This window comes from Vicia villosa, linkage group LG3 (genome assembly GCF_029867415.1).
Source record: "Vicia villosa cultivar HV-30 ecotype Madison, WI linkage group LG3, Vvil1.0, whole genome shotgun sequence".
In the NCBI taxonomy this organism is placed as follows: Eukaryota; Viridiplantae; Streptophyta; class Magnoliopsida; order Fabales; family Fabaceae; genus Vicia; species Vicia villosa.
This window is the reverse complement of record NC_081182.1, coordinates 35434132-35457813: the sequence shown is the minus strand read 5'-3', so window position 1 is coordinate 35457813 and position 23682 is coordinate 35434132. Positions and strand designations below refer to the sequence as shown.

At 33.6% G+C, this 23682-nt stretch overlaps 3 protein-coding genes across 3 annotated transcripts; all 3 read right to left on the bottom strand.

The window, feature by feature from the left end:
- Nucleotides 1–5775: 5775 nt before the first annotated feature.
- On the bottom strand, nucleotides 5776–6932 carry LOC131660975 (blue copper protein-like). The gene is made up of 2 exons (XM_058930355.1): nucleotides 6694–6932; nucleotides 5776–6386 (listed from the first exon to the last, which is right to left on the bottom strand). The coding sequence occupies exons 1-2, from the start codon at nucleotides 6854–6856 to the stop codon at nucleotides 5983–5985; spliced, it is 567 nt and encodes a 188-aa protein (XP_058786338.1). The 5' UTR covers nucleotides 6857–6932; the 3' UTR covers nucleotides 5776–5982.
- A 1177-nt stretch (nucleotides 6933–8109) lies between these two features.
- On the bottom strand, nucleotides 8110–10111 carry LOC131660974 (28 kDa ribonucleoprotein, chloroplastic-like). Its single transcript, XM_058930354.1, has 4 exons — nucleotides 9675–10111; nucleotides 9469–9567; nucleotides 8505–8789; nucleotides 8110–8374 (listed from the first exon to the last, which is right to left on the bottom strand). The coding sequence occupies exons 1-4, from the start codon at nucleotides 10074–10076 to the stop codon at nucleotides 8243–8245; spliced, it is 918 nt and encodes a 305-aa protein (XP_058786337.1). The 5' UTR covers nucleotides 10077–10111; the 3' UTR covers nucleotides 8110–8242.
- A 4844-nt stretch (nucleotides 10112–14955) lies between these two features.
- On the bottom strand, nucleotides 14956–18134 carry LOC131655395 (uncharacterized). Its single transcript, XM_058925277.1, has 7 exons — nucleotides 17781–18134; nucleotides 17434–17703; nucleotides 16213–16367; nucleotides 15945–16050; nucleotides 15726–15848; nucleotides 15492–15596; nucleotides 14956–15304 (listed from the first exon to the last, which is right to left on the bottom strand). Exons 1-7 carry the CDS (start codon nucleotides 17928–17930, stop codon nucleotides 15164–15166), a joined length of 1050 nt encoding a protein of 349 aa, XP_058781260.1. The 5' UTR covers nucleotides 17931–18134; the 3' UTR covers nucleotides 14956–15163.
- Nucleotides 18135–23682: the final 5548 nt, after the last annotated feature.

Here is a 23682-nt window from a genome sequence, read left to right as displayed (position 1 = left end):
TTTCTTTAGCATATTAGTTCCATTTAAAATAGTCGTAGATACGCCATATGGAGATAAGAATATCTAGTTAGTCTTTAGGATAATCAAGGTTATGATAATCAAGGTTGTAAGGTTTATTGAGTAAATTTTATCACAATCTAGATGAAGTTGTATTTATGAAAGTATCCTAATAAAAATAAGGGACATAAATTCTATAACACTTTATATTACAAAGTTTTTTTGTCGTTAGAATTAGAGTATTTCTTTAGAGATGGTACATCTATAAAGGAGCTAGTGAAAGTGATGTGGAGCCAGTGCATAGGGGGAGTAATGTAGAACTTGAATAAATTCAAAAATCATAAAAATAAAATTACATATTTTTATGAGAATGGATCATGAACCAATTTCACAAGAGAGTTGTTGTTGGCCACTGGCTCAGGTAGAAAGAGATTTAGAAAAGACCATCAACGATCTTGATTCTAAGAAGTGGTAAATGTCACAAAATCTTATATAAAGTCCATGTTTATAAACTGTATATTGATATGGGTTGTATCATCTAATTGAGAAATACTCATAAGAAGAAAGTGGGTCTTATATATGACTGACCTGGATGGTATTTTGAATAACTTTAAGATATGATTGATTGAAGAGGGTGTTTCACACAATTAAAATGTAAACTATGATAAAACTTTCACTTCGATCATAATGTTCTGCTTTGACTACAAGTTCTAAAAGACGGAGAAAGAGGTCACATTCCTTAATTGGAATGACCTCATATATGTGTGTGACACAGATAGATAGTTTTGTAACTCAGAAGATGCTAAAAAAGTGTATAATTCATCTAAAATATATTTATGGATTAGAGAAACCTTCTTGGAGTTGATAAATGTCAAGTTTAAATCTTGTGTACACAAGAAAGTTAGCAGCAATATTTGTACCAATTAAGTATAGTATGTAGGTGTAGGGATGGCAAGCAGACCCAAACCCATGAAGCCCACCCGCACCCGAACCCGAGTCAACGGGTGAAAACCCAAGTTGACTGGGTTTGAGTTCGGGTTCGGGTGCCACCCGATATTTCAGATGCGGGTTTGGATAGTGCGAAACTCGCACCCGAAACCCGAAACACACCCGTTTATATATATATATATATATATATATATATATATATATATATATATATATATATATATATATATATATATATATTATGGAAAGGTGTAGGATAATTGTATTTTATGTATTTTGCGGCGGGTTCGGATTTGGGTGAAAAAACCCGAATCTAACGAGTGTGGGTGTTATTTTTCCACCCGAACAGTCTTTGGGTTCGGGTGTCGATTTCACGTGTCTTCATATCTAATGCAGTCGAAGGACATCTGTTTATAAGTTATGTTGATATCGAAACAACCTCTGCCCAAAACACATTCTTTAACCCAGGACTAGTCAACATGCATCTAACTCTCTCCAAAAATTGTCAAACGCCTCATTGAAAAATTCAAGGCTCTTATCGATTCTCAACCTCTTGACCTTTCTGTCAATCTGATTTTCGACCAGAGTCTTCCAACTATTGAAGTTCCCAAAAGTTCATCCTTAGTCTTCTGGATGAATACCCATAACTTTCTAGAATAATCATCAACTATGAATATAAAATACCTTACTCCTGAATATGATGGACATTTTGCAGACCTCCAAAGATCAGCATGGATGTAATCAAGGTATCCATGTGTTCTTTGTTTGCCTTTATTGAACTTCACTCTACAATATTTTCCTAGTACACAAGGTTCACAAAACTTCATCTTTTCGACTTTGTCTCTACCAAGCTGATTTTGTTTCCCTAATTCAACCAGAACCCTTTCACTGACATGGCCCAATCACATGTGCCAGATCTCTGTCTTGGACAAAGGTTTCGTGGATGCAACATTTGTCGACCCACTTACTACATCAGCCTTAAGTGTATACAAGCATTATTTCTTCATGCCTCTTCAGACTTCCTTTAACCCCTTCATGACTTTTAGAATAATCTTCTTTCCTTGGAAAACATATAATTTCTTGTTGAATTCACCAAGAGAAATCAAACTTCTCTTCAAATAAGGTACATCCTGACTTCAGTCAACAACTTTATTAACTCATTATGGAGCTTGAATCTCACAGATCCAACACCAACAATCTTGAAAGCTTTTTTGTTTCCAAACAATACAGATCCACCATCTTGATCACATAATTCTTCGAACAAGTCTTTGTTTGGAGCCATGTATCAAGTGCAACCTGAATCCGTAATCCACTCCTTAATAGAGTCATTGCTTGAAATCACAAGAACATCAGATGAGTCGAAATCAACTTGAACAATGGTTGCATTGTCATTATCCTTACCTCCACGTTCTTTTTGGCATTCAAGGAACACCTTACTTGTGTGACCTCCTTCTTTCAATGATAACATCGAATACTAGATGATTTACCACTGTAAGACTTCTGTTGATTTTTACCTTTCTTCTTGTCGAATTTAACATTCTTTCGCAAGAATTTTCCCTAAACGGACAAACATTCACCAACCGTCAAAGGTTTATGCTCCTTTTGTTTACTCAAGTCTTTAGAATACAAGGCTGATTGAACTTCTTCAAAGGTCAGGGACTCCCTTCCATACAAGAGAGTTTTTTTTAAGTGAGCATGTGTTATACGTAAAGCGCACAACGGAAACATCGCTTGATCTTCATCATCGATCTTCACATCAATATTTTCAAGATTAAGAATTAACTTATTGAACATATCCAACTGCTCATTTAACACTTTGTCTTTAATCATCTTGAATGAATACAAAGCTTGCTTCAGGTAGAATCGATTTACCAGCGATTTGGTCATGTATAAACTTTCAAGTTTCACCCATAACCCTAATGCCTTCGTCTCCTTTGATACTTGTCAAAGAAACTTATCACTAAGGCTCAACAAGATTACACTGTGGGCTTTCTCTATCATGGTCGTCTTTTCTTTTTCCGTTAGTGCAGCGTTCATAGCTTCCAGTCCCTTCAATGCTTCATAACAATCCTGCTAGACCAATAAGGCTTTCATCTTCAAGCGCCACAGACCGAAATCGTTCACTCCGATGAACTTTTCAATCTCATGCTTTGTTGAAGGCATCTTCTCAAATCTCACCGCACGAGTTTTTGCGAAAAACGATACCGAAATCACAAAGTATAATAGGTTTTTCAGAAAGAAACCCACAAGGGTAAGAAAAAGTAAGGGAGCAATAAGAACACAAATAATTAGTTATAACTGCTATTATTTACTTTTTTTCAATCAAGATTACAAGTGTTATAAGAATAACAAATAACCCTCTCACCCTAAATTAGGATTTGGAGTATGCAATGATGAGAGACAATTATGCTATTTATAATAAAACTAACACACAAAACTAATGAGTTTTTTTCACAAATACTCATTACAAACTAAATTAGGGTACAAGTTAACTTAAACAATTAGGCTTAACAGATATACCAAATTCGACATGCTAACAAACATATTAGAACAACTTTGACTACAACACGCACTACTTCGACAGCGGCATGCAAACAAGATTCGACCTCTTGCATGTTCTCGGTCAAACCAGAAGCTACCTTTCGACCAGACTAGAGTTCGATCCAATATCTCGCACTATATAGTGTGTTATACAAGTGTCATAAGTTATTCTCATACCGACTGTGGTGTATATCAGCCTTCGACCTGAAACTACTATGGATCTTATTTAATTTCAAACGTTCTCTGTAACAGGATGATCATAAAGATGATAAATGGGTACTCCCCAAATCATGTTGAAAGACAAGATTGACCTAGACAAGATTTGTCGCTCCTACATATATAAGAGTAATATCTATGGACTATTTGACCGAGTGTTGTAAAATTCATGGCCATTAATCTGGGATAATTTCATTTTTTCTAAGAGAATGTAAACTAAAAGGAATCAATACAATTTAGTTTTGGGAGATTACATAGATAATACCATATGTCACACAAGTTGGGTTCTAGTCGCACATTGATTACAATACTCGCCCACTGATCGCATCACTGGCCCTTAATTGGGATTGGGTCAAACCATTCATGAAACATGGGATTGTCGTGTCCTTGGGTACTAAAGGTCCAAGGGGGTAGCCGCGTTCCCCTGAAGAATATGGATGATAACAGTTTCCTGCTCCTAAGTGGGGGGAGAATAACCATTCGATGGGTCCAAAATTTATACCCAATAGACATATATAAATACCTCAACCATGGAATTGAGGAGGGACATTCAATTCACCTAATTTTAGAGATATTGAGTTTCTCACCATTTTATGTGAGCTTGCTCTAAATCTAACAACACCAACAACCCTAAAACACAATGCAATATAGGGCTATCCCTATTGTACTTTTTAGCAAGTACAAATGACGCCCAACGCGTGCCTCGATAAAACTAACCTAGGTCACACTCATTATCATTCACCGATCACTTCTGTCACCTTTTTAATGAGGATGGTGAAACGAAGCTCAAATATCATCGTCAACACCATTGTATGAGGCTTTGTCGATGGTGGACAATCCACTTCTTCCAGGGCAGAAGAACGCCGGGTAAATTTTGAAGGCAATCATTATACCTGTTGGTTCTGAAATATCCTCCCTCTCAATAATGATCTCATGGTCATCACGGTGCAATAACAATAATTGAAATGTAAAGCGAGTGTTGGTTGACCCTAAAAGTTCAACAAATGTCTTGTTTTTGAGTGCCTTTTAGAGGCTTTTCCTTGATCCATATGACATATGAGCATTCCAATGCTCTTTAGTTGATATTTCAAGCGAACAGGTGTAGGTGAAAGGCCGCCACATAGCACTCGAGACGACATTCGAGTTTGAGGCAAGCACAAAGTTAGTCAAGATGAAATATCTTGTAGTAGACGCATCGTCATCATACAATGCCATCATGGGACGGCTCGCTCTAAACTAATTGGGGGCTGTCATTTCCACCCTACATTTGAGCATGAAATACCTGCTATCCAATGGGCGGGTTGGAGTAGTTTAGAGGGACCAAAAGATCGCCCAAGAATATCATCAGAATAGTCAAGAAATAAGAAGGGAGCAGATCGCCGTAGTCGCCGCCCCACAACCAGACGCGCGACAGGAAATAGATATTGCAAATTAGAATCCCATATTGGAGGTAGAGAAGAAAGACTCATTCCATATGGGAATACTAAGTCTATTTTCGACATGGTAAATTATCTCATCTGATTTGCCTAGAGGTAATTTATATTTAAAGTTTGGATTTAGATTTTCAAATTTTTGTTAATAGTTTGAATTTGAAAAAGTTAGATCCTTGAATTCAAATAAAAAAATATCCATGATTGAAATTCACGAGGATTTTTCAAGTGATTTCACTATGTATTGGTTTATGCTAAAATATTTTAAATGTTTATTCGAATTTTCAAGTGAATTTTATTTTTACTGCATTACTCACTATTTTCTTGCCTATATAAAAACTGCTTTCATATTCTCTTCTTTATTCTTTTTCAAAATCTCAAATCTTTTTAAAAACTTTTGATCCTTTTATAATTTGTGGATTGTGTGAGAAACATACTTAGGTATTGTTGTAGTGAGTGTTCATTATTCTAGAAAATTTTCCAAATTTTATTTCTGTTATGCTAAAAGATTAAATCAATAAAAAAAAACTTATGATGATTTGAATTGTTTAAAAATTAGGTTTGATGAATCTGTAAAGATGAAAAACAACAAAAATTCTAAAGAATTTGAGGATATTTTATTGTAAGGTTGTTGATGGTAATCTCAGTAACAAATAATCATTCAATATATTAAGCAAAAATAGAAACAGCATAACAATACAAGATTTCCTAGATTACTAATTAATACAGAACCTCCATAAATATGAATAGATCAAACAAGAAATGAAATCCAGAGAGAATAATAATATGAAAAATGAACAGAAAATCATGGAAGCACTGCCTCTGTCCTGACTATATCTCAGGAAACTCATCATACCAAAACATAGCTACAAATCCATGAAACAGTAAAAACCAAAGCAACAATTGGTGAGAGACTTGTAGCTGAAGATTCATTTTGCTTAGTAGGAGTAGTAGTGGTGGTGGAGGGTGTGGCGGGGGTGCCATCAGAAGAAGGTGAACCTTTCGCTGACGATGATGGTGTTGCAGAAGGAGCAGCGGAAGAACCGGAAGAGGCCTTAACCTTAATGGAAAGTTTCATGCCACCGGTACAATGTCCGGGAACACCGCATATGAAGTAATGTTTGCCTGCTTTCTTAAGAGCAATGGTTGTGGCACCACTACTGTCTGTGCTAATTGAGTTTCCAGATGTGCATGATTTGTAGTCACTTTCTTTAACTTCATCCACTGTGTGCGCGCCACCTCCATAGTTGAACACTGTCATATTCAACTTACATACATCAGTTACTATCGAAATTAATAAAATTTCAATTTTTCTTTTAAAACTCGGTTTCTGGTCCTAGTACAGACTAATTCGAGGAGATTAATCCTACCGTCTATTTGTAGGGTCTATTTAAGGTCAGAGCAAAATTCAACATGGACAGAGACCCATCTAGTGAGATTAGATCATGACACTTTGAGAGAAGAATACTCTCAGGTCTCAAAGCCTTCACCAACAGGTCAATCCCAGACGTTAAAATTGCAACAATTTATTTTCCTTATGAAAAAAATGCAAACTTCTTACCGAGGCTATCACCAACTGCAAAGGTTTTGTCACTAGCCCATGTGCTATAATCACCACCAATTACCCAACCTGAAGCATCTCCAACAGTGTAGACAGTTGCAAGGGTTGGAAGTGCCATGTTGAATGCTAAGAAGCACAAAACCAAAGCACTAGAGAATGCCATTTAATGATGTAGTGAGGAGAATGAAGGGAAACAGAACAGAATACAGAGGAGATGCTATGAGGTGAGGATGTTATTGGAATAATGGGTTTGCTTTATATAATTGCAAGAAAGAAGGGGTTAGGAGTTGTTAGAGTTAGGGACATGTTTGTCAATTTTTTGCATGAGGATTACTTGAGTTACACTTCTTACCTAATACATGGTCATAAAAGATGGTTCTTTCCAACTTTCATTATGAGATATGTAAAGTTTGTGGTTGAGATGAATTATTGTTTTGCAATTATAGTGCTATTGACAAAAACTTGCAATAGGAACTCACCTACATGAATCCAAGAGGATATGTTATGATGGATTGCTTATGAAGAAAAGTGTAGGGTAGATTAGTCTCATACCTCTATGTCCTTTGCCTGCCCCAATATTAAACTTTTTTATGAGTAAATTGCATTTTAGTCCTTAAACGTTTTTTATTTGAATGAGGGTCCCACGAGATGGTGCATAATCACGTAACCTTGATCATGGTTTGAAAATGAGTTCTTGCTTAGAACCTACTCATTCTGGTACACACACAGCAACGTAACAACTCCTAACGTGCTATATGTTTGCATGTTTAATAGCTATAATTTAGTTATAAAGTTTCAATTACCAACAAATTAATGAGGGCATAAGAGCATAATTCTCTTATATCACATCCTTAAGGAATCAATCAATACATACTGTTTATTGAATATTGTTATAATTTGATTTCCTGAGACTCCATAGGAATTAGGAACAACATGAAAAATATGGGTTGGAGAAGAATGTGACATCTAGAATCTTGATCCTAACTGCTTACCTAACACGATGAAATCATCATGACATAGTTATGAAATTTAAGACCACTGTTTGTGCTTTTAGTAAAGTACTATTATTAGAGATAATGTAAGAAAACATAAATGTATTTTAAATATTAGGTGAAGATGTATCTTCCCTCATTGCCATGACCCATTGCCACCAAAAAACAGTTTTGAACTGACACAAAAATCCCTTTTAATAAGAAAAGTGGTAGGAAAGGAAACCAAAGCTCATGATTTCCATAGGGTCTTCTTAGCACCTTGATTGATTAAAATATCTTTTGGAACAGCTGGTTGTTAACAGAACTTTGGCTATATTGATTTCATGAAGATGTCATCAATTCATTAACAAAGACTATATTCAGTTTTGAATCACAGATTTTTGTGCTTTCAATTACTCATTTCTTTTATCTTTTAAGCCTCAAGTTCACAAAGGTGAAAACTACCTGTAATAGTACATAATTTAAACCAATTAAAGACTGTACTATACTATTGGTAAGAATGTGAAAAACAATCAAAATGTTTGAAGCGAGGGCATACAACATCAATAATAATGATATCAATCAGCTTTCTCGGTTACTGCCTCGCTCGCGCTCGACTCAGATGATGTATCTTCGGACACTGCACTCTCCTCTGCCAGTTGAATAAATCGCTTACTAGGTGCAACCCTGATTGGCCTTCCCTTCAACTTCTGCAGAAAATCAATTTGAAAATGTCACATTGCAGGAAATTTTGTAAGAATGATAATATAATATAATACACACACATACTCATGAATCTGAATTTAAATAAATAAATTGGTGCAAGAAACTACGAGTTACCTTTCCTTGAAACTCGGAAAGAGCATCATTCGCTTCTTTCTTGGTCTTGAAGGACACAAATCCATAACCAGATGGTGTTCTAGGATTCTCACGGAATATAACCTCTGCAGAAACAACTCCACTAGCTCCCGAGTCAAAAAACTCTTTGAGATCTTTAGACCTCGTTTCATAGGACAAGTTTGAAACAAACAAGTTAAATGTTATTGGCTTATGTTCCACTGGTGGCGGTGTTTTCTCCTTCCTAGGCCGAGCATATTTGAGATTTATTACGCGGCCTTCATACTCCTGCGCAGCATTCACAAAATAAACAAATAAACACGAATCAAGGTCCCTTTCTAAAGATGCCAAGTAAATTTAAGGAGCAGAACACAAACAAAAGTAAAAAAGCCACAAGGTTGAGAACAATGTAGTCAAGCATGAGATCTTAAGTAGGATCGGTCGGCTTGTGAAAGATCGTAAAACTCGGATCCTAAGCACGTCAAATAAAATCCTACCGAAGGAAAAAAGGGTAATTTCATACATTGATACTCACAAATACACAAAAACATGAAAATCATAAGACACGCCCAAAGAAAGACCAGACACGTTTTTTTTTACGATCATACTTCAAAAAGCTCGATCTTGACCATGCCACCGACGGAAACGATCTTTCTCTAATCTTAGCACTCTCAGGCATCCTTAGCACTTACGTTCTTACAATCCAACACTCAATCTTGACTACACTGGTTGAGAGAGTCCATGTTATTCTATCCCCTAATGGGCGAGAAAGTTTCCGCTATGAGTTTGACACGTAAAACTACATGAAAAACAATCTACAATGTTATACCAAATGACACATTGCAGAATATTATCCCGGAATATTTGCGACTTTTCAAATTCAGCTACATAGACAATCTAGAAAACCCTATGTATAGATTTCACATGTTAATGAACGCAAAGAGAGTAAAAATGATATTGGGCTTACATATGATTGGAGAGTATTGAAAACTGCAAGAGCCTCTTCTGGGGAAGCCATTTCCACAAACGCTAAACCCCTGCTTCTGCTCTTATTATACATAGAAAGCTAAAACAAAAAAAAAAAATACATTTTTTTTTGTCAGTGTCAGATAAATAAAAGCCTCAAATGAACGGAAAAAAAAATATAAAAGGAAGAAGAATGAGAAATTAAACCTCAACATCAACGACTTTCCCATGTTTTTCAAACAAAGTACGAATATCTTCGGCAGTACTTGTCCATGGAACATTCTGAGCAAGCAACCTAGTAGTAGACAATTCTTGTGTGTTATCTTCCTCGGTTATTTGAGTTTGTTGTTGTTGTTGTTGGGAAAATCTGAGAGTAAAATTGGGGTGTTGTTTGGTTGTAATAAGGGTTTGTGTATGAGTAATAGATAGACGTAGAGAGTGAATGGATTTGGGGTTGATGGAATAGTTTTTGTTCTTGTTGAAGTCTATGGAGGAGAAAGAGGTTATTATTGGTCCATCGTGGTGGTGTTTTGTGGATAATTGAGGAGAGGGAATACGTAGAAGCGCCATTAGAGTTTGGGAGGTTTGTGTTGGAATGGATAAGGTCATCAATGTCCAAAAAGGACACCGTTTGCTGGCTTCAATTCAAACACTGTTTTTTTAATACATAAATTTAATTATTAATTTAGGAAATTGTTTTTTATTTTGATAAATTCTTAGATATCCTTAATAAATAGTTGAATATTAGTATTTTTAGTGTAAATTATTTTTAATTATTAATTTATTTTAAATAAATAAATAATATGATATTTAATTATTTTATTTTATCAATAAAAGGTATCATTATCCAATTAAATTAAAGCGTACTGAAGTATTCATTCACTTTTTAGGGATGACAATTGTATCCATCTTCATTGAGTACCCTCAAAAATTACTCATAAAGTAAAAACCCGCAAAATGGATACCGACATGGACACAGACACTAACCTACAAAAATAAGCGGATATGTACGCGAGTACAACTACCTTAGTGTCCAACCCACCTCATACCTGCACAATATATATTTGTAATTTTATTATTATAAGCACATGTATGCTTATCAATTTTATTAAATACATCACTATTAAACTACTATTAAACTTGTATTCGTTATAATAAAAGTCATTGTTTATTTCTTAACTCAATAATATTATTTTTTATTTTTTTAAATGTTTAAAAAATTAAAATAACATGATAAATTAAAATTAATCGATAATTTTTTTATAAAAAATACGGGTAAACAAGTATAAATATGGATACTTAGGTACCCATAACGAGTACAACAGTTGATGCCCGCGCGAGTATGGGTTGAGGTCCATAGATTTTTTTAAGACGAATGTTATAATACCCTACTCAAATCTTGTCCATTGTCATCTTTATTCATCTCTTATATTTTGATAAGTGTAATAAATAGTAAATTTTGGATGATGGTGTCCTAGAACATTTTTCAAGATATCAAAAAATAATAATTTTTTTTAATTAATTGTTTTTTATTTTTAATGGATTGACTGAAGAGAAAATTAATTATTTTAAATAAAAATATTTATTAGTAAGAGAAAACAGAAAAACAAAATATATATAAGAATAAATCACAACTATTCATTATAATATTAAAATAGAATTTAAATTTAAATTAATTTAAAATTCACCTTTAAAATAGTGACATGTGCATTCTTGTCTTTTTTTTTTCTTCAAATTATTTTTATATTCAATAGCACTACTCTTATTTTAAATTGATTATTAAATAATATTAGCAGTTATTAATATTTTTTAGAAGTTTATATTGTTATCGCATCACAATTCGTTATCACAGTTCGTTATGATTATATAGTTTTAAAAATATTTATAATGAAAATCAAGTATATTTTAGTAATATCATGTTTTTTATTTGAGAATAAATAAATTATTCACAATTAAAATGTATATAATTTGAATTTGAATATGAATTTATTAGTGGGTGCATTCTATTTCTTTGTTGTCACTTATTTAGTTTTACTTTTAATAAGTTTTACTTTAATAAAAGAATTTGGATTTAATGGATATGTATTGTTTTACATTGTTGTCCGATAGAAAATCAGTCGTCACTAACAGTTTACTATGTTATTAAAAGAATTTTAAAATATAGGCATGATATAACAGAATGCATGAACGTTATTGGTTGACAGTGTAAAATTAATTTACACTGTCAGTGTATCACCTATTTTCTCAAAGAATTACTATATTTCTATTTTATAATTTTATTTTAAAAACAATTATAAAATAATAATCTTCTTTTGAGACTATCTTGGAATGTCTTATCTCTCTATCTAACAAGATTCAAATACTACATTAGTGATTCCATGGTACTCGACTTCTGCACTGAACTAAGAGAAGGTGTATTGGTGTTTGGCAGACCATGAAATTAAATTGTCACCAAGATAGACACAGGAACCAGGTGACACAGTAACCAGTGGTGGATCTCAATAATTTCTTGAAGTGAAATTTATTCTTCATGATAAAATATAGGGTTAATATCTATTTTCCCCCCTGCCATATAGGCGTCATTTGAAAAACCCCTGCAAAAAAAAAGTTGCAAGAATTTCCCTAACATTTCAAGATTCTCTCATTTTTTACCTTCATCACATCAAGTCAGCAAAAAAGCTGATGTGGCATGTATTTTTTTTTATTTTTTATTTGTTTCTAATGACGTGGATGCCCAGGTGGCTTTTTATTTTATTTGTTAATTTTAATGCCACATGTATTTTATTTTGTTTTTATTTTTTTTAATATAAGGTTAATATAAGAAAACATGATAAAAATTTGTTAGAGATGGGAATTGAACCCACTCCCTTCCACTACAAGGTGCAGCGCCTAACCAATAGGCTGCAAGTTCAAAGTTGATATATGTTTACATTTAATTATTGTTATAGTATTCAACTTATTATTTGCATTTAATTAATAATTATATACAACTAATTCTATACTAGTTATATTAATTTAATTTAGTTTATATTTTCTAATTAATATTAGTTTAATTTAATTTAACGTTTATGTTTAATTTATTTTATTTAATATTATTTTACTATTAACGTTATATTTAAGTTAATTAATTTAATTTATTTTATTTAATATTATTTTACTATTAACGTTATATTTAAGTTAATTAATTTAATTTAAATATTTTATATTAATTTAAACAATAACGTTATATTTTTGTTATAATTATTACTATTTTAGTTTATATTTTACTGTTGCTATGCTTTTAATATTAATTAATAACGTTAATAGTAAATTAAATTAAATATAAATATTAATATAAATTGTTTAAATATAACGTTAATATAACGTTTAAATTAAATTAATTAACTTAAATATTACATGCCACATCAGCTTTTTTGCTGACTGGACGTGATGAAGGTAAAAAATGAGAGAATCTTGAAATGTTAACCCTAAAATATGGCAGGGGGAAAATAGGTATTAACCCTAAAATATATTATTGTCGGTGAAGACAGTGTGAAAATTCTTGGAGTGGTGTAGCTTTAAGTGATTATACTCTTTATGGTGGAGTATGATTGTCGGTCAAGACAATGAAAGTTGATGTATTATTTTCAATTAAGGTGGAGATTGTTAAGATTGGTTGAAAATATACGTGTTGATACTCTTTACAGTGGAGTATGACTGTCGGTGAAGACAATGAAAGCTTATGTATTATTTTCAATCAAGGTGAAGATTATTGGGTTCGACTGAAAATATATATGTTGAAGAAGTTCCACATCGCTTAGTTTTGTGAAGGAAGAGGGAGTTCAAGGCTATATATAGAATTCAAGTTTTTCTTTACAAAATGCACCAGTCAATAGCACTTTAAGCCTCTATTTGACTTTCTTTGTTCTCTTATGCTCTTGTATTAGAGTTTTTTGTGAGATGTAGTTAAATATTTGTTTTGGAGGGTGTGGGTGTACTGGGGCCTGAGATATTTGTTGGTATATTATGTGTTGTAACAATTTTCACATTGTGATATTCTCTGATTGTCTATTGACAACGGTCTTGGTTTTTTCTCCGATTTTGGAGTTTCCACGTTAGTCTCTTGTGTTGTTATTTTGTTCCTCATTTTTCTCTATGTTTGTTATTTTCCCAACAACCATTGCCTACAAGACGAGTTGTGTTTCGCTCAAAAGAACCATCTGGTTTCTTTTTGTGCATCAAAATCCCCAAACTTTGAATAATATTAGCATTAGAGGGAAGAAGAACTAATTCTCAAGTCTTATTTTTAATAAGAGCGTCATATTCATCTTTCATGGCCACTTTTTCATTATGATCATTTAAGGCATCAATGAGATTTGTAGGTAAATAAGGGATAAATTGGTGGGTGGATGTATGTAGGTTGAAAAATTACCTAATACAATAATCAAAACTAAAAAAAAATTAAATGAGAAACTTACTAAAGAAAATGTTGAGGAAGAAAATGTTAAATGTAGTAAGTGGAGTGAGTTATGATTGGAAAGCTTGAAGTAGAGGTAGTGTTAATCCTTGAAAAAAGGATTGCGAAAATGTTACGCTCGAGTTCCAATAGGATATCTCAAAAGTTTCAGAAAATGAAAAAGGAGAAGAGAGAGGGTTTGTGCACGCGTTGTATATAATATAAACGTGTTCAGAAATGCATTATCGAAAAAAACACCTGAATTTAAAAAAACAGTTAATTTAGAGATGCATTTGTATGCAAACCCGAAAACCCATACCGAAATGCATCTTTGAATTAATTTTTAGAAAACTAAGGTTCACTCATTTGCGCACGTTGTCTAACTCTTTTACTTTTTCACCTACCCACTTAATTTTTCTAAGATATAAAATTTATCTTCCTCCAATTTCATTGTTTCCATATATTTTCCTATAAGCGTGTCTATATTCCATAATCCATAATGCAAATTGAATTATATTCTTACAAATTGACTTCTTTAACTACATTCTTTTACGAAACATTCAGACGATTATACAACAACTCTTGCTCTTTTGATAATGTACTCGTTCGTTATACATAACATTATTTATAGACAATGATCAAGCATTCACATTATTTTATACTATTTTATAATTCTATACAAATTCATTTTTTCAAAAACTTTTAAACACTTTTTATATTTTTTTAAAAACTCGTTTTCGAAAGTCTTCCATATTCCTTCTCTTCAAACTCGCAAACAAAGTCCAATAAATCATCAACATCGATTCATTGCAATTTCAATCAACAATTTGAGTGAATATTTCAAATCTGAAGACATGAGTATATTTGTCATTTTGATTTTGCTTATGTTGTTTTCCGTTTATTCTATCAATTTAAATGAATAAATATTTTCTTAAAAAAGAAAAAACTCAAAATGGCAGTAAATAAATATTCATGTTGAGTTTTTTCCGTTTATTCTATCGTGAAGAAGAATTAATAATGCCTAAGTGCCGTCATTGAACTGTAAAACCAGAGTTTCTTGGTCAAAACAAACAATAAAGAACTTCAATGAAAATAGACTCAATTTTCAGAATCAAATAGACATGTTACTTGTAGGGATGAGTTGCTCCCATTCCATATAAGCTTGATCAATATAGATTCTAAGAGCAATCAATCACATGTCAATCGGAATCATTACTGAAGAATGGATCAAACCCATACTATATTAATACATAATCTTACATTATTTCTTATGTATTCTACAGTCTGGGGAGTTATTTGCTAAGGGTGATAATGGTTGTCTTGCTGAATCTATATCGTCAAAATCAATCTTCCTCTCCACTGCACCACTCCTACTTGTTCTGGGACTCTTTCTTTTGCTTGACTGCAAAACTCGAATAAAATAAGATATGGTAGCCGTCACATAAGATTAGTATAACAACTATTAGGCTACTTATAAATAGTTATATATCATCACCAGCAGAAAAATGAAATGAATTTCAACTTGCAATGCAACCCTCAAATGAACATATGTGCATCACGTTTTTCTTGAGTTTAAAAATCTAACTCGCCTTAGCAGATGGGCTGGTGGTATGTTTCTCGCTCGAATGGGAGTGGTTCCTTTCTTTCTGCTCCACTGGGCTATTTGTTCTCGGACTAGACTTTCTCTTGTTTGACTGCGAAATTCAAATGCAATGAGATATGGTAAAACTCGCAAAAGATACATATGATAACTATTATACGACTTAGACGGGTATTACATGAGCACTTGACATTTTTCGTTTGAATTTAAAAATCTAACTCGCCTTGGCAGATTGGCTACTGGTATGTTTCTCGCCCGAACTATGGTGGTTCCTTTCCTTATATTTCTTCAATAGCTGTTTGTTCTCCTTTTCCAATATGCTGTTTTCGTCAAACAATAATTTGACCTGGGCATATCATGCTAATTTTGATAAGGGGCCAACAATTATACCATCCAAAGAAATGACATTGTTCAAAAACTAGGGAATCAATCAAAACTATACCTCCTCCTCAGCTTTCTGAAGGTTAGTTCTTAGATGCTCCTTATCGTTTTGAAGTGACTTGATGTTCGTAACTAGAGACAAAACTCTATGACTTGATGGCTTTAGGCTGCAAATTCATTGAAAATTAGGCTTGTAAAAGTGAACTAACAAAAGCCAAAATTGAAATATTAAATACGTATGGAATGAGACCAATATTGTGACAATGAGAAAAGTCCCTAAAGATTAATAGCAAGAACAAGAAAACAGGAGAATGAGGTTGCAGGCTCACCAGTTCCACATACTCAGCAGCCTTTTACACGACTCATTTTCAAGATTTGCTTTCAAAAATGCATGTGTAGAATCATCATCTTTGCTAGCAAGTGTTTCCCAAAGAGAGTCAAGTAAATCCTTTTCCTCAACTGTTAAGGTAGAAGAAGAACCGATCTTCACGGGAAAAGCAAATGTCAGGGGTCAACATTGACAACCAAAAGGAACTAGAATTTGCAAAAGGGATATGCCTTTCTTACATATTCTAGTTTACATTCACACCAGATAACTAAATTTCAACAAATTCACATCAAGCAACTTCATTTCCTTAATTACTTAAACATGATATACGTTTTTTCAACACCTTTAATTATATTGCATTGATTCAATTTACTTATTGAAGCACAAAATTTCAGCCTCTCTAACATATGGTGAGTGAATTATGTCCCAAAACACTCCTTCCTAGCAGCACTTGCATAGAAAATGGGATATGCCTTTCTTACATTTTCTATGTTACATTCACACCCCATAACGAAATTTCAACAAATTCACATCAACAACTTCATTCTCTTAATTACTTAAACATGATATACGTCAGTCTTTTCAGTTACAATTAGTTACAGTTAAACCCTTTCATATCCCATTAACAAGCACAACAATATCTTCCACAACATAATACACTAATTAACTCACAGATCATAAGGGTTTATTTGGGAGTGACTTTTATTGGCTTTCTCACTTCTGAGTTTGAGGATTTACCCTCCCTTCCAAACAGGTTTTAATTCCTTTATCGATTCAGTAAATTTAGAATCATTGACAACCCGAATTCCTTCCAAACAAAGATGATGGATTACACTTGTTTCCCGTCCCTTTCTTCAAATACTTTCCCTCCCATCCACTCCAAATTCTTAATCTACGTAATACACATAATACCGACACTTAATTCTTTCCCTCCCATCCACTCCAAATTCTTAATCTACGTAATACACATAATACTGACACTTAATTCTTTCCCTCCCATCCACTCCAAATTCTTAATCTACGTAATACACATAATACCGACACTTAATCTACTCCAAATTCTTAATCTAAGTAATACCGACACTTCAAATTAAAAGCATAATAGATGTTCTAGCCTCTAGGCAAGTAGGGGTCAGACACCAACACAAAAATCAATTCGATTGTCAAAATTAGTGGAAAAACATTCAGACAAATTTACAAAAAAGAGAGAAAAAATGATTACCATTAAATCCTTTTGATGCTTGAAATTTTTCAATTCATCCACAACCAATTGCAAATTCCTTTCCAATTCCAAAACCCGTGACTTCGCCTGTTGTTCTCGTTCATCAGCTTCATTCCCGAATTCCATCAGCGCTTCCCTATCATGTTCATACAACGCAATCTCCTTCTCCAAATTATTCCCTTTATCCAACAATTTCTGACACGTGGAAGCAAGTTTATGATTCTCCAATTCAAACTTCTTCAAAGCTCGTGTATTCATATCCGCTTCAGACTGATCCAAAACAACAAATGTAAATCAGAAACTTTCAATTCAATTACCAAAAAAGGAAAAAACGAGATCAGCGAAACCTTGTGGCGTTGAAGGAGTTTATCTTTCTGGTTCAATTTGAGAAGGAGTGAGAGGTTCTGTTCGCGAAGGTAGGATTGTGATTCTTGGGCTATACGAAGCTCGTGTTGTTTGATCATGTAATCGTTGCTGTTATGAGGAGAATCTCCCATTGTTAAGGATGATGAATTTGAAGTTCAGAATTTCAATTTGGGAGAAAAATGAGATTCCGATTTCTAGGGTTTTGGGAAGTGAAATTGAAAGTGGAAGAAGCGGTGAATTGAGTTGGAAGCGATGGTGTTTTAGGAAAGGAAAGCGAATCGTGTCTTTGCCTCTTTGATTCAAATTTAATGGTGTAGCCGTTGGAACGGAATTTGAAAAAAGTTGCGAATTTCAGTCTTGGAAAATTTTACTTTATACCCCTACAATTATACCAATACCCTTACACGAAAAAAATTTGGACCAAAATACCCTCCTATAAATAATACATATTTTAAAAAATTTCACTTTTTTCTCACATGTGTTCTGGCTAAATGACATGTGTTTGTGCGTAAATGTTGTGTTGTGTAACGAAAAGTGAAATTTTAAAATATGAAAAGGCCCAATGACATGTGTTCTGGCTAAATGACATGTCATTTGGCAAAAAGGCCCAATGACATGTGTTCTGGCTAAATCCAGTTTGAAATTCAAATTGTTAGGAAATCTCTTAAACTACCATTATATAGTAAAAAAATATCTCTGAAAATTTTAAAATATTTTTTAAAAGTGTATATTCGAACGCACTTTTTTGTATATTTTTAAGATGTTTCGGATATGCACATCTAAAATCATCTTTTTTCAACGTTTTATTATTTAAACATTGGATTTAAAATGTCAGATGTATTTTCGGATATACATATCCGAAAATATCCTTGCTATACATTGTTACCACTATCACTATTTCATAGATTTTTTCCACTCGATAACCAAAACCCTCTCAAAAACTTCAACTATTTACAATCCATTTTTCGTCTCCAAACCTAGTTTCAAGTGGTTGATCATAACAAAAAGAACATAGAAAGTTGTAATTTGAGGTAAAGTCTCCTCATTTCAGCTCTCATTTCTTTACATTGGTGCTAATTTGTGGAAGAAGAAACTGCGTCACTTCGGATATGCACTTCCAAATTCCACCAAAATTATTTCAGATGTGCATTTCTGAAAAAATGTATGTTACATTACTCAGAAATCTGCTTTAACAGAATTCATGTTTTTTGCCCGTGTTAGGTATGGTGAACCCCGACAACATTCCCAAAGATGGTGTAAAGGTTCTGGAGAAGGTTAATGAAGATGCTAAGCCGAATGAGGTGAAGGACGATGTTAAAACGATTGTTGTCGCGATAGATGTTCGACAATAATTTACAAATGAAATAACTTTTACCTCTCGTCAACATTTGCTTGAATGGATTCGATTTGTAGTTAGTAAACTTGGGTTTGGTATTGTGATACCAATGCCTGACAATGGCAGTAGTAGAAGGCAAGCATTTGTTTTGATAACATGACGACACGAGATCGAGAAAATGTGTGTGCCCGTTTAAATTGCGTGTGTCTTGTAGGGTTGATGGTTTGTGGCATTTTAGTGTTATTTATGGTATTCATAATCATACATTGGACACCAAGCTACAAGGGGCGTCCAATTGTGTGTTCGGCTTAAGCCGGAAGAGAAGGAATCTATTTCAGAATTATCGATAATCAAAGTTGCGCCGAGAAACATATTTGCCAATTTGAAATGAAAAAGACCACAAAGTGTTTCAAATATCAGGCAGTTATACAATGAACATTATCAACTGAACATCATAAAAAGAGGTCTGACGTCGGAAATGTAACAACTTTTGAAACTTTTAGACGATAACCAATATGTTTCAAGGTACAGAGCTTGTGAGAACAACGTTACTATTCGTGACATATTTTGGACTCATTCATAAAGTATCAAGCTGTTCAACATATTTCCAACCGTCCTTATAATTGATTCGGCGAACAAGACCAACAAGTATAAGCTTCCGCTTCTAGAAATTGTTGGATTCACCTCTACGGACAAGACATTTTCGGTTGGATTCGATTTTCTGGAATCTTAGAAAAAAGATAACGTTACATGACATTGGGAATATGCAAGACTTTGTTGATTAATCTACAAAATATGGCTAGTGTCATTGTTACCGACCGAGATAATGTCCTTATGAATGCGGTTGGTACCGTATTTCCGACATCAACCGCATTACAAGAAGGATTTGTAATCCGAATCAATCTGAACAGTCCTAAAATGGGTGTTTTGCAAAATGCATGATTTGAATCATGATATGCACCTGATTCGAATCAAATGAGGTTATGATTCGAATCATTTTCAACTTGTGATTTAAATCAGTCTGTGCATAGGAAAATTTCAATTTTCATAGGTGCGTAATTCAAATCAGATATAACACATGATTCGGATCAAATACAAAAATATCCAAATTTAAATGTTCTAACTTATGATTCAAGCTACGTTTGTGGGAATCACAAAATAGCAATTTCATGGGCTCAAAAAATGAGATACCAACAAGGATCAAGGAAATATAATTCATGTAATATAGAGAGTTCTTAGCGGTACAAACTAGCAGTAGCCAAAGCGATCACAATCAAATTGAAATAGTAAAAGCGTATAAGCACACAGATGAAATGATATACAAATTACAAATGCACAATCAATTAATAATTAAATTGAAAAAACGTCAAAAACACACAAATGAATACTTAAAGCACTAAAGCGATAGTGAACGATAACTTTATGCTTGCATAAAGCTCTTATGGCTGCCAATAGAACTTTCAAGGTTGAGTTGAAGGCTATGAAGTGAAGGTTATGAAAACACTTAGAAAGGGGGGGGGTGAATAAGTGGTTTCTTTTTGCAATATAAAAGTGACTCGATATTTTTATACTGGTTCGTTCTAACTCAACTACTCCAGTCCACCCGCCAAGGTGATTTCGCCTCTCTCAATCAAGGACTTAATCCACTAATCAAAACTGATTACAACAATCCACGAAGGCAACAACCGTCTTCTTGAGAATCTTAACCACAACTTGGTTACTCAAGGAATACAAACTTGACTTCTTGAGAATCCTAACCACAACTTGGTTTACTTAAGAAACAATTACAGACAGAATTTCTAACAAGTGATCTTAAGTGCTTCTTAATCTAAGCTGTATCACAACTGTGATTTTTCACTATGTTTAGTACAATGAAGATGAACTTTGAACTGATAATTTGAACAATAATATTTTTTCTCAGTATAAGTGTTCAAGTATGAGATATTTTCTTTTTGAGCGAGCTAACTTTGTCTCTTGCTTGAGTTGTTTATATCATGTATGAGCTCTCTCGTGTTGTTGTATTTTTCTTCTTCAAATGATCTTCTTATTTATAGCGTTTTGAAGATTTCGTCCGATGTTGGATAATAGGCTAGCTTAGTCTTTCATGATTGCGTGTTATCTTGGATAAACTTGCTTTCCACGCTTCTTGAGACTTGTTACTAAATTGCTTTTGACCGTTAATCATCATTATGTCTCCAACGGTAATCTTTCTTCTGTCAGAGTATTTTATCTTGTATTTCTTCAAGAAAACTTCTTTCTGAATTTGTAGAGATAACGTATATTAGAATTATGCTTCAGCGATTGGTGCTTTAAGCCGTTTCTTCATTAGAACTTCTGTAGGCTTCAGCGTGACTGTTTTTCAGCATTTGCATGTAGTCCAAGTTCTGATGGCATTTGTTTTGCATGAACATCAACATATGTTTAGAACTTCTTCTGAAATAGGAGATATGTAATTAGAGCATCATATTTTTTTTATACAAAATTTATTTAATTGTTATCATAAAAAATTCTAAGATAAGGTTAGAACCAAATTATGTTCTAACATGAAGCATAGGTGTATTGCTACAGTGGCTAGTCGAGAAGAGTGGATATGACACCATCGTCTTGGGCATCTTAATTTTAGAGATCTCAATGCATTGCAAAAGAATAAAATGGTAATGGGAACGCCATTGATCAACATACCGACTGAAATTTGTGAATAATGTATGCAAGCGAAGAAACATAAGGGTAAATTCAGCAAGGATACAGGTTGTAGAACCAATCATCACCTTAAGGTGGTGTGTTTCAATGTGTGTGGACCGATACAAGTTGACTCAATTAGTGGAAATAAATATTTGTAACATTCATTGATGATTATTGTAGAAAGCCATGGACATACCTAATCAATAGAAAATATGAGGTATTCGAAGTGTTTAAGGAGTTCAAGTCCTTGGTTGAGCGGTCACAAGCTCAAAGTTCTCAAAATAGATGGTGGAGGCGAATACGTCTCAAATGACTTTGGGAAGTTTTATGATAAAAAAGGGATAGTACATAAGGTAGTACCATCCTATACACCACAAGAAAATGATGTTGCTGGAAGGAAGAATCGATCGATTATGAACATGGTGAAAAGCATGTTAAAAGGGAAGAACTTGCTGAAAGAGTTATGGGGAGAAGCGGTATCCACAACTGCTTATTTTTTGAATAAGTGTGCAACAAAGAAGTTTGAGGAGATAACATCGAAAGAGGTATGGTTCACATTCAAATTGAATCTGAACCACTTGAGAGTTTTCGGTTCTATGGCGTATCGAGATGTTCCAAGACAACTTAGAAAGAAGCTGGATGAAAAGAGATAATTGGTGATACTTTTAGGGTATCATTCCACCAGATGTTACAAGTTGTATGATGCAATAAACCGAAGGATTGTGATCAGTTGAGATGTTGTTTTCGAAGAAATAAAGGATCTATAATAGCCTTTAACCGGTTACCTGAAAGCTGTAACCGATTATAATATTGAAAATCTAATTTTTGCAGAGTTTGAAAGTGCCTAACCATCCCCCGCCGAAGCCCAAATTGAAGATAATGTAAGAAGACCAACAAGGCAACGATGTTTGCCTCTAAGACTCCAAGATTGTGAGTTGTTCTAAGACAACAAATTCATTGATGATGGTGATTTCGTCCATTTTGTACTTATGGCCAATCTAAACCTGTTAAGATGGAAGAGGCCTTGAGTGGTCAAAAATGAAATTGTGCTATAAAGCAGGAGCTGTAACGCTGTTATATTTTATTTAATTATTTAATTGTTTTATTATGGATTATTTGGTGATTTTGGAAATTTTTAGTATTTATGCAATTATATTATGTGGTCTAATAATAATAATAGAATATAAAATAGTTAATTGGGCCATGAAGATGTGTTAGTATGATCATTAGTTGGGGGGGGGGGGTGAGTTAAGCCCACTAGTGTGAAGGAATTAGTACAGGGTCAACTAATAAAAGATCATTAGAAAAATAGAGGGAAGTTACAGAAATTTTGAAGAGAACGTGAAATAGAGAAAAGCAGAGTTAGGACAAGCGGGGAACCTCCATTGATAGAGAAGAGTTTGAAGAATTTTACTAAGGTACGGGTGGGGTTCCAACTTTCTAATGAATGCTATATTAGTGGGTATGTGTAGATGTTGATTGTTAGGTTTTGGGGTGTAGAAATATTCATGAATTCATCACTTTAATTAATAGAAATTGATGAAATTGATGTGATAACATATTTGGGAATGATGTATTGTGTATATGTTATGATTCCTATGCTTGGATTGATTTTATGTTGATTGCAAATTGGATTTTTGGGTGAAAATAAAGGATTTTCGTAGCAGTAGGAACTACCGAAATTTTTGGTTCTGCATACAGAGTAACCGGATACCCATTTATGGTAACCGGTTACCCAATAAAATAGAGGCGTGGCAATTTGTGTTTTGAACAGAGTAACCGGTTACCGAGTTATGGTAACTGGTTACCAAGAGAGACAATAGCGTAGAAAATTGATTTTTGAACAGAGTAACCGGTTACCAAAG